Source organism: Necator americanus, chromosome X (genome assembly GCF_031761385.1).
Source record: "Necator americanus strain Aroian chromosome X, whole genome shotgun sequence".
NCBI classification, from domain to species: Eukaryota; Metazoa; Nematoda; class Chromadorea; order Rhabditida; family Ancylostomatidae; genus Necator; species Necator americanus.
The window spans coordinates 5,894,763-5,906,953 of record NC_087376.1 but is presented as its reverse complement, the minus strand read 5'-3'; the positions used below and the strand labels follow the sequence as shown (position 1 = coordinate 5,906,953).

Genomic DNA, 12,191 nt, shown 5'->3' with positions numbered 1-12,191 from the left:
CGGATAGTAAAGTGTACAAAGTGAGGGTTTAGGAGCACATCCGTGGTGGATGACAAGACGCTCCAGTAACGGTGATGATCTCCCCTCGAGAAGCTGCAAAGACTTTTTGCAAAGCTCGCGTCTGGTAATACACACTACCGAGGGAACCAAAGACCCCTCTGTGATGGATGGATATGTCTAGTGATGTTGAGGTAACGTATGATCAGCGCTATGCACTTCTGTACGCATTGCATGCAGAACACTCGCCGTTAAGCCAGCTAGTTGGTTTATTTCCTTGTTTTTTCAGAACAAGCTGAGCACAGCCGCTGAGAAATAAGGTAGGATCAATGGAAGAGAGGTGACCCCTTACAACTAATGGAACTTACATGAATTGTACAGAAACGTGAAAGTGTAAGAAAATATGAACAATATACGAACAAAGATGAATATAACAAAGATTTCCTGCAAGAAAACAATAAGCGGGTTTGCCCCTCATATCTAAGAGATAACGAAAAATAGACCCCCACGAGACAATGGAAATTGCAACATTCAAACGAATTGAACCTGCACTATTTGTAGTACTTTACGTTCCCACCATTATCATAACGATATAAAAAACGACGAAAAACATTAACTCAGAAAATGAGACGTTGTTTCAAGACAACATTTCCACTTCGACGACAACATGAAGAAATAACAACATTAGTTTTAATCAATGATTACCTCATGGTCAAGTCAAATAGATACATTCGATTTTTTCGCAATTTCAAAATTCGCAATGTTGAACATAGTTCACGTTAAGGTGATTATTATAACAACTGTTTCAAATTACGCAAATAAAAATTCCAGTCCAACGATCCCCTCAAATGTTAATAACTTCGGAATAATTTGCACCCGAATTCTTTTGAACCGGTGCTCCTTGAGATGTTTGCAATGAGAAATACCAAATAAGATGAGCCTTGCATTTCAACTTCGCTGCTCCTATTCAAAGCGATGTTTATGTGAAACAATTTCGAGATCTTAAATTGTTTTAGAAGCTATTATTGTCCATATATAACATCCGATTCTAAAATTAACCCAACGGAAAAGCAGAACCAAACTTAAAATGATTTCCATTTAAAAAAAATTCATACTAACATAGTACGAACTACTGCTGTTCGATTTACCATGTTTTTAGAACTAGGCGACGATTTTCTTTCGCAACAAATATTTCGCTTGTGCTAGCGTTGATCGTTTTTCTTGAACTATTTCCGAACAGTAATGTCGTCGAAACTTTCGGCGCCAGCTTAATCTGATGCGCAGATAAAGGAATGCTGCAGATGATACATTGGGCGAATAAAGTCAATACGCTGACGCATGGACGGTGGGTGAAATGGACTGTGGTACAAAATACGACACGACAAAAACTAGTGGATGACGAAACAAAAAAATCGAAACATTTGTACCCGCAGAAAAAACAACAAGTCACAGTCACATAAACATAAAACAGACTCGTCATATTTCTGACGGGTTGTTTCGAGATCTAAACTTCTCGATAAAATGCATCCCTCTATTTCACCCACATCTAAAACTGCTGCTGTTGGGACTGAAACTGCCCCGTCGCGGGAAAATTTTGCGTTTGTGCACCTGAATAGCCGGAGTACTGTGATGTGGCGGTAGCCGCAGACGTAGCCGGATACGCTGCATTTGAGAACGTCGATTGAGTAGGCGTGGTTCCTGGTGGTGGTGGATTAGCCGAGGCAGCAGCAGTGCGCGCTGCGTTCTGTTTCATCTGAGCTTCGATCAGCGCTGCTTGATCGTGAAGGCCCATGGACCTAAAACAGTAGTATGTTACGTGGATGGAAACCAGATGAAGAAAAAAAGGCGCCTTCAGAAACGTATACAGGAATTTTGAGTAACAGGTGAACAAGAACTTAGATGTTTGTTAGCAGTTTTGTCATTCAGCTCCTTAACTTAACCTATCCTAGCTTTCCTTTATCGATTTCGCTTCTGCTTCTGGAGTCTTCAATGTCATGACTGCGCAAATCATGATCACTGACTATGGAGGTAACGAAATTGCGATTTCTTATCTTTTTCAGAAGACCAACAATGCATTATCCACAACGTACGAAAAAATATGCGGCCTTTGTACTTGCGATCACAGAATACACACAAATCAATCTCTCTCAGCATTTTACAGCACGACTTTCCGCATAAGTGCAACGTAACTCTGTTTCACTTCATTTTCCAGAAATTGACAAACTTTCAAACTCACATTCAATTTCAGAAAAAAGCTTGATAAGATACCTGTAGTATTCCGCCCACTGAGCGGAGTAGTCGGGCTGTCCTGTCTGCGGGTTGATAGTAGGACCGGACGACGTTGTATTCGAACTCTGCGATGTTGCCGCAGGTTGTGCGCCAGATTGAGGCACGTAGGTGTATCCTTGCATGTTCCCATAGGAATTTTGAGCATTTGCCGCCGCTCCGGTATAGTACTGTCCCGCCTGACTTGCCCAGCCATTTCCAGCATCGGCTTGTTGACCTAATTTTGACATAGTTATTTTCTGTATAGATATGCCATTCACTAATACTTTTCTAACCATATGTATTATTCCATAGGCTAGCACCGTACTGTCCATTATATTGGGAAACACTGAAGTTATTACCATTTGGTGCGCCAGCACCTGTGAATGGAGGCACTGGCGTGCCTGGAGCAATGTCGCCAACCTAAAAAAAAAAATTAAAGGAGTATTAATGTATTGAGCACTGTATAGAGAACGCTATTGAAAAATATTAAGATAACATTACTGCAGAAGTCAAATAATTTCTTAATTTAATTGCATCATTCGCTCATTGGAGTGACACTTCATGAACACTTCAATACCTCAAACGCCTTCTCATTTTCAATTCAGCAACGTTAGTAAAAGTATATAGTATGCGCTTCCCCGCTTTTGAAAAATATTAGGATAACTTCCTTTCCACAGAAGCGTGGCTGAGTCAGTGAATAATCAATAACACTTCTCCGCAACCTTAAAGGCATCACCCCATGAATCTGAGGTGGCACGGATTTCAGGTGGAGTATTCGTATACGGGATCGTAGATTATGGAGAGATGGGTGTTTCCTTCCATTTCTTGCTAATTGGCATAAAAACGGCGCAGAAGATGCGGTGTGTTTACACGGCTGGCGCGCCCCAATCGAACTCGTTGTAGAAAATAGCGCGCCCGAACGCTCGAAGCCGTATCTTCCGAGCCGTTTTTTATGGCAATTAGGAAGAAATGGACGGAATCACCCCCTCTCCTTAATCTACGAGCCCGTATACGAACACTCCACCTGAAATCCGTACCACCTCAGATTTGTGGGGTGATGTCTTTAAGTAACTCACATATCTTTAGACATGCTGCTACAATGTACAATGTGGTTTGAAATTTTGTTAAGCTGTAATGGTCTAAATAAAACCACGAAGAAACTGCACACACCTTGATACGGATGATGTGTTGTGCATGATGAACTTGATATGGAGTACCACGGATAATAAATACCTTAAAATACGTAGATCAAAAAGCACAATAGAAAAAGAGGTTAAAAAAAACGATCATGTGAATGACACAGAAAACCTACCTTTTCCTGGGGATTCGGTGGAGGATCACGGGATAATTCGCAGTGGGCGCCACTTTCCGCATTAATCTGCAATGACACAAGGTACCCTCTGGAAAAGGCAAGAATTGATGCACATTTGAACAGACCTGCTTAATAGTCTCTCCTCCTTTACCTATAACGAGACCCGTCTTGTTGGAAGGAACGTGCATATAGAATGCCTGAATTTATTTTCAGGAATTAATGAAGTAGTTGTGGCCGTAACCACTTGTATTTGTTTAAGCGCACTACTCCACTGAAAATTTGAATGAATAAGACTCCAAACAGGTCACTAAACTTTATTTCGACTTCTGTGCAATCCTTAGCGAATGCATTTCGAAAAGAAGATTTAGAAAGAATGCGGAAAATTTGTATATAGGAGAGTGACAAACTTTATTGGCTCTCCCAAAGTATGGACAAATAAAATCTTGTAAAGACAAATATAAATAAATATAATATATCTCATGCAAGAAAGCCACCAACACAGCAAAAACACACAACTCGTCTAATTGCAAAAAGGAAAAAGCAATACTACAAAAGCGACTAGTCTACAAGAGTGAGTCACCCAATACTACATAACATGAGCTTTTTTCATCGACATTATAAGTAAGGAATATTGCAATGTGCAGACAGAAAGACTGGATCACCACAATACCTGCACAAGGTTTGAGTGTACGTTGGTGATTCTAATAGAAGCCTCAAACAAAGCAGTTTTAACTTGAAAAATGCCCAGTAGCTCTGGTAACTCATTTTGCACGAAAATCTGAGGTCGCTAAGCTGTAACGCTGGTGGTTATACTAGATTGCGGTAGTAACGCACAGCTTCCAAACATTTTACCCTACTTCTTCAAATTTCCAAAAAAAAAACTCATTTTCCCAAGTGATCCCCTCCCATTATTTTGAATTCTTCAAAATTCCGAAACTACTCCAAATTAAAATTTTTAGTTCTCAACGAAGTACATATCAACGATTCACGACCAATATTTCGCAAGCATTTGGATGTTATGATTCCATTTGATGCTTCGAATTAACCAGCTAACACTCAAACCTTCACTGCATGTGCTAATCACTAACAACAAAGGAATCCAAGCAACAAGCATATAAATAAGTGGGATTGAGCACTAATTTGGCGGTTTTTGTAAGGTATCACATTAGAAATAAACTCCATACAACGAACACTACATAAAAACCGACCTCTGTCTGACCAGTCATCATTGAACCGCTACAGCTTTTGTGTACTAACTCGGTGATAAGTTCGGTAGCTTTATAAATTTGCTCTCTGGAACCCATGATAACGGCACAACGATCGGGTGAAGTGGGATCGTCTAAAAGATCAAGAAATCGGTGAACTGGTTCCTACTGAAACACGCTTTGATCTCCTCGTCCTACAAGAAATGCCAAAACGCATGTGCAAATCCGAGCTCTAAATTATAAATGTGTGCTGAAATAACTTATTGAAAGTCAGTTTCTCTGTCACTTCCATGTATTTTTTTGCATTATACAGCTGGTTTATCGATTTTAAGAACTTACTGAGTAACAAACATTCACAAGCTTTGTTATGGAGAGGTTGCTTAAGAGCTCAAGCTGAGAAATTGAACGATTACAGAGTTGCAGTGAAACGTGCATTACATCGATACCGTACTACGTTCACTGTATTCAAATCATTTTTTGACCTACACTGGTTCAATAATCCCGCGCGCGCCTCTTAGAATTTCGCAATTGAAAGCGTTCCACAAATGAGTTTCACACGCGTCTTCTGTTTTCTAATACTAATGCTTGCATGTTGCTGGTACTTAACTACATTGCACTTGACTAGATGTTTCAGATAAAAATCAGCGATGTGATTACTCTTCTCACCATCGGCTTTGAATTGGATTTTAGTTCCTGTTTCCATGGCAAGCCTTTTTATAGTTTCGCCTCCTTTCCCTATAATCATTCCAACACTAGCTCGAGGGACCACGACCTGTAAAGGAGTTTAGGTGAGTGAAATCTGTTTAACACTAGCTGAACAAAAGAATCTTACTTCTCCTTTTGCGGTAGCTTGCTCGGAATAAAGCCGCGGTATAGACCCATTGTCTTCCCGAGAATTGATTAAATCTGTTACAAGTCTTTTTGCTATCTCAACCTGTAACAAGAAGAGACTCTTTCGGTGAATATTCCCTAGTCGTCAACTGAAGCAGCCTACTTTTTCTGGATCACCGGTTATACGTAAAGGCTTCGCTTGGCCTGTAACTTCTTGTGAATCTTGTATCATTACCATTTTGCAACCAGCTTGTTCCTGAACAGACAACGTTAGGCAACAGCAAAGAAGGTTGTGAAGAAAACTGCTGTGGATCTAACGTGTTTTAGACCCACTTGAAGTTGCTTTATGGTCTCGCCCATCTTTCCAATTACAAGGCCGCATTTAGTGGCTGGTATACTCATCTCAACGGTGATTGCACGTCCATCTGGAGCAGCGAAGCTCTGTGCTGATGGCCGCGATGCTGCCCTTGTGATGACGTCAGTGATCATTTGTTTTGCCCTTTCAACCGCCATCTAAAGAAATGGAACTTCAGAGAGGAAAGAAAACTACGCCGCATTGCCTGCATGTGTCGCGATTCACATCTAACCTACGTCAACAAAAGGTCAATCAATTGACCTTACACTACGCGCTAAGTTGCTCAAAGCGATGGGACCGTTGCTCTCGGCATATCCTAGCAACCACGGCCGTATACCTCAAGTCCTTCGGTAACCCTTGGGGCCATTTTGTTGCACATAATGAGACTGTTTTCCTCACTCAACGATTTTGGTAAGGATAAATGACTACAACCACAAAGACGTCAAAAGTAAACGATAAGGTCATAAGTCAACGCTCTAGCCATCCTTGTTGAAAGAAGTGTAACGAAAATTCCCTTCGATCTAACGATCGTAGGAAAACTTAGTGAATCTTTCTGAGCACTTCGACTACTGTTTCTAAAGGAGTGGAAAAATCAGCTGCACGTTTCCGGTTGCATGTAAATTAATTCAGACGTCTTTCCAGCTTACAAACACCAGATAGCTGTAATAGTAAATGCAACTGCACGATGTTGAAAAGCGACGGAAAACAACATCCAAGAAGACAAAGGAAACAGTCGACAACTACCCAAAGGTCCCCTCCTAATTAGAGGAGGTTTTACAATTTTCATTCCTATCTTTTTAACAATCTGCTAAAATCTCACCAAAATACACGTAAAGTCCAGAAAAATACAAAAACCACGCGATTATGAACGTCAACATCATAAATGAGCCATAAATTACCGGAAAGGAAGGGTTGGATCGACCTTATAGCTCCAGTTGCAAGAGTAAGCTCGAGTTTGCAACAGTTTAGGAACTGCTTAATACAACACTATGAGACTCGTCAGATAGCTAGAGATTTAGAAAATGCTATACCTTGCTCCCTTGAAGTGTGCACTGACGAACGCCTGCCCCAGGGTCACCATCTGGGCTCATTTGCACGCGACATCCTGTTGTACTTTGGATGTTTTGGATCTCAGATCCACCTCTACCGATTACTATAAGAATTGCAGAATTCACCGCAGATGTGCGAGAAGCTGCAGCTTGAGCTGCTGAGCTGAAAAGAGCTAACGAACCCAAGCCTACAGTGTTCTCTGGAACACTGATAATTTCTACAACAGTTTCTGCCGCACCGGGAACTGTTGGAATCATTGAGGTCGTCCCGAATCCCATCTGTTGTACCATCCCGCTTGCATCCATGGCTCCGTCGATGTTACACCTCTTCACGGGATTCGCTGAAATTGAAGTATTAATGTGTGGTAGTATCTAAAATGAACTTACACTCATTAAATAATTGGTGGGTACATCAAAGTACACAAAGAACAACGACACCAATATTCAGAATACAACGCAGAACGAAAATTGAACCAGGCGACGCACGCTCAGAGTCGTCAGGATAGGAACGCTTCAGAGACGGATTTGTTGCAACGTCGACACCAGAATGCTAAACGACATTAAGAATCGCGGTTTACATCTGCACTCTTTTTTATTTTGACGCCGACACGGAAATAACATCTACATTTTTAAAATTTGAAACGTCAATAACATTCAATAATTTTCATTTGAATACGTCGATAACATTCAATGCTTTTCATTAAATACGTCGTAAACAGTCGAAGACTTTCATTTGAATATGCGAATTACATCAAATGCTCAAATGTCTTCCTATTTATTCCCAATTTCTTTAAAACACAACAGTTTCTTCAATATATCACTAACACAAGGTGAAGGAAAAATGGAATGTCAGTTCAAAGTTGGGTGAATCAGGAAAAATCTTTGAGAAAACAAAAAACGCATTTATTTGTCAGTATCGTAAAAAAAATCAACATAAGAGAAAAACCGATTACCAAGACCAAAACCAAATTATATCGTTACTAGATTACCAAAAATATACGTACGAAAATGTTCATTCATGGTATATAACCACAAGAAACACGAAAATTTACCTCATGAGTCATTCACTCACGCTATACAGGCATCATCAATGTACGAATCAAAGCACGCAACTTACCAAGCTAATTTCAAAATTTACGAATTTCTCACCTCTCTAGCACGTAGAAGAGCGTCTAGAGCGTCGTGGACAGCTTTTTCCTCGATTATACCTCCAGACATACCGCGAATACGGCCATAGGATGGAGGGCGAGCACTCGTTGACACGAAAAGGGTCACAATGACAGTTTGGCGCGTTGCAGCGTCCGCACGCTTCCACCGATCCAAGGTCCCGGATGGAGAAATACGATGAGGGCGCTTTGAAGGCGTTACCAGTTACAAAAAGTATCAATTTTTACAAGCAAAAGACGAAGCGATTAGGGAGAAATAACGCAGAAATCGGGCGGAGGACCCCTGTCGGATAGCAGAAATTTTACTCAAAAACAATTAGCTCTGTGCTTGTGAGGGACACGGAGTTTCCACAAGATGGAAAACCCACCTTACTACTCGAGGAACACAAGTGCTCCGCAACTAGCTCTGCCACGCGGCATATACAAAGCTCGAAGCTTGTACATCCCACTACACAAGGAAACGAGATCAAACACTAGTTACTAGGTACGATTTCTTAAATACTACGATGATCCATAGACTTACACTACTGGCTGACATAAAACTAAATACGATTTGCTTGATATCAAATTAAAGCAGAAAAATGTTCCATTTTGGAGGACCACCATTGAATTTGCTATGGCGCAGAAACTACTGGAACCCATGTGAGTTTGCTGCTCGACAAAAGCCACCCTACTTCTTGAATGCATCAATACCTCTATATTTCAAAATCAATTTATGAAAAATTCTGTGGAAGTAGCTGCGTTTTCAGCTTTTTCGAAGATGGTCTACTGGATAGGACCATAGATTTGTACGTGACAGGTGTGAAGTTCGATCCTAGAGTATGTGGAAAGCTTTGCAATTGAGAAAACAGTTGGGCATTGGAGTTACCGTACTTCCACCGCAGTTTTCGATTTTACGTACACGTAATTCAGTGAGGAAATATCGCTATCTCCTTGTTTAATCCCGTTCAACATTTCGTCATTGTAACAATTACTTTTAGAGAAATTAGCAAAACTCAGATGGTAGCAGAAACTGTAGAATTCAGCTACAAGATCATCAGCTAGAATTTTCAGCCCAACAAATAAGGCTTTGCTAGCAAAAATCAATGTCCCATTGATATATCCCACTGAGTTGGATTCTGTGTTCTACTGGAAGTCGCAAAGGGTCAACAAATTTTGGCGAATCTTAAACGGTACAAATCGATTTACCTACTAACCGTTTTGAAAATTTCTACATTCGTCTACTAATCCCACAAATACCTATAAGATTGATGTTCTTGCGCAAAAACCAGACTCGAACCAAAACTGAGCTAAGGAAGTAATTCTGAAGTACTATAGTCCGCCAGGTGTAGATGGATCATCATCTTTGTACTTCGAAAATAGTACGTCCTCGGTAGTGGTAGCACTGGTGCCGGTGCCGAGAAGGGTGTTGAGAGTCAAAAAGGAGCGTAGATTTTTTTCTACGGCTAACTCAGCCAAACACCTCTGTTCATCTATCATGAAATTGTTCGTTCGTTCACTCATGAGTTCATTTGCAGGGATGACTACAGGTCATAGAATTCACTACTAAGCCGATTATTGGTTTTGGAGTTTATTATCGCTTAGAAGCACTATACGCCTTTGAAGTACAGTTACACCATCATGTTGTTAGTAGTAACATGTTAATTGCAATCTTTTGTAACATCAGTCCAAAATTCACTTCCATGAAACAAATTCTGTGTGCATAGGATGTCACAAAGGATTTGCTGTTTGCACGTAGTAGAATTAATTTCATAAGTATGCAGGTCGTGTCGATAAAAGTGTTATTCAGCTATTCTCTACGGAAAAGAAAAAAAAAAAGCTACCTGGTATGCGTGATAAGGCTATGGCCAAGAACTACACGCGTTTTCATATATCCTCCCTCACAAATTATACTGGAATCGTCTTTTGTTTCCGATTTACTAGCTTATGAAATAGAAAAAAAGGAGAATAATTTCTCACAATACGATCCACCTACTCTTTCAGCAATTCCCAAAGTTACCACCCAACTTTAAAATGCAAGGTTTACGTTAATCCACAGGTATTAATTCCCTTTAAATAGGAAAATGTGGTAGCTTCCCACAATTCTTCTCTCTACGCAGCACGGCACGAAAGGTCGCTATCACCGAACCGATTTTCAAATCATTTGACTCTTTTTCTTTTCACTAATTTCTACTCTTACTGACACATTGATATGCCGCCAAGAGGACACATGTTAGCCAATATTCGTGGTTGCAACTGGCGAAATAACGCACCTTCGCACGCGACAAATCACTGTCGTTTGCTGTACTTTAGCAAGGATTTCCGTCATCCTGAGTGTCTGCGCTGGGCTAAAAGCTGTGATAACGGCAGTACTTTCATTTATTTACCCCTTTTCATGAAAAAAAGCCTATTCGTATATGGCATTTCTGAACCAGTTATGAACAATTGACAGAAATAAAAGACGATTACCAGCTTCATTTTCGTCACTGTCATTTTTTGTAACGCAAATGCTGAATGCTATCGTAATTATACGTAGTTTCAAAGCAAATATTTTATCTTACAATGAGAATTTTCAAAGCTCGCCTATCTGCACTCGCGCTGTGCAGATCTCTAGCGAGAGAACGTGGCAACAGAGAGAGCGCAGAAGACGAGACAACGGCCAAAGAGTGTTGGCCAGCCTAAGAGCGCTATGAAAACAATTCCAACGTATCAGAAATGGAACAAATGGGACCGTTCCTCGCTTTTTTTTTTTCAAATGAAACTTCCAAATTTTTTGGAAGGTCAGAAGGTATATAAAATCGATGTTTTCCTTGTAACCATTTGCAAATGTTTCGCAAATAATTATAATGCTTGTAATTATTATGACTTTTCTACAATTACTACAACTTTTCTAATGAAAGTGGTCGCGCAGTGGTTTTAGCTAACCTCTATAACTGAGATGCGTTAAATTTTGCTGTTAAATTGTATATCTGTAAAACAACAACCGGCATAGTAGTGCGTTTTATGTCTCTTGAAATTTCCAAGAAAGTGTGAACTGGTCGAAGTGCATGAAAACAGGCTAAAGACTGTACGAAGTTCCAAGTTTCTCCATCCTATTTGCACTTTTCACAGATCTCCGACGTAAGTAACAAGCAAAAAACTCTAACATCATAACTGGGTCTAACCCTCAAAAGTTCGATGTAAATTAAATCGAGGCAGATATGTAAGGTCTGTGATTGTGCGTAACTTATATTTATTTTCTATATGTGGATCTAATATAATGGAATATTAATGCTTTTCTGCTTTCCATGGCGTTCAGTTTTCCGATTTGGCACCAGTTTTAGCGCCTTCAGAGAGTTCTGTCAAAAAAGTCTAGGAATAACCTCACAGATAGGAACGAGTATAGATAGGAGTGAAGAGGATCACTCATAGCATGGAGAAAAATTCACGATGACTACACGATACGACACTTTACATTGTAGTGAATCAGCGCTGATTATACAACTCGGTACTTCGCACACTCTTAGCTCCGCAATACTATTTGAGGGCCCAGCGACTATTGATGGGCTCTTGTTTAATTATTTAGGGGTTTGTTCGACTTGATTCCTACTGTATCAAAATTCGGTATCACCTCCAAAACAGTCAGATGGAAAGGGGAGAGGCAATTGTAATTGAAGACATTTGTAGTAGAAACCTCCGAAAGGAAAATTTTTGCTACCCAACACGTCAATATCTTCGCAGTAGGATACCAAGAAGTGATAAAACATAGAATTCCAACAGGATGAGGAGAGATGGGGTCTAATTAAGGATTGAACTGTTCCAGAACAACTAAGAGATCCAAGACGAAAACGAAAAGCAACGATACGTTGCGGATGAGGGGGAGGAAGTGGCCAGCGGGTCCTACCCTACGACCGCTTTCTTGATCATCGATCAAACGTAGATAGTTTCAAATTGGGTTTAGGTACGATCTGAGAAGAAAAATCCCTGGGATCCGAGATGAACTGGAGCAGAAAAACGATGTTCTGGGGAAAGTAGAGGGAGTTCCTTCGC

At 40.4% G+C, this 12,191-nt stretch overlaps 1 protein-coding gene across 1 annotated transcript; it reads right to left on the bottom strand.

Moving 5' to 3' along the window:
* Positions 1-1,543: 1,543 nt before the first annotated feature.
* Positions 1,544-8,235, bottom strand: RB195_021586 (uncharacterized protein; the record flags this gene model as incomplete). The annotated part of the gene is made up of 15 exons (XM_064208407.1): positions 1,544-1,793; positions 2,266-2,500; positions 2,559-2,685; positions 3,436-3,498; positions 3,578-3,643; positions 3,703-3,774; positions 4,786-4,916; positions 5,449-5,554; positions 5,615-5,716; positions 5,777-5,869; positions 5,947-6,126; positions 7,000-7,121; positions 7,200-7,358; positions 7,504-7,567; positions 8,167-8,235. The coding sequence occupies 15 exons, from the start codon at positions 8,233-8,235 to the stop codon at positions 1,544-1,546; spliced, it is 1,839 nt and encodes a 612-aa protein (XP_064064288.1).
* Positions 8,236-12,191: the final 3,956 nt, after the last annotated feature.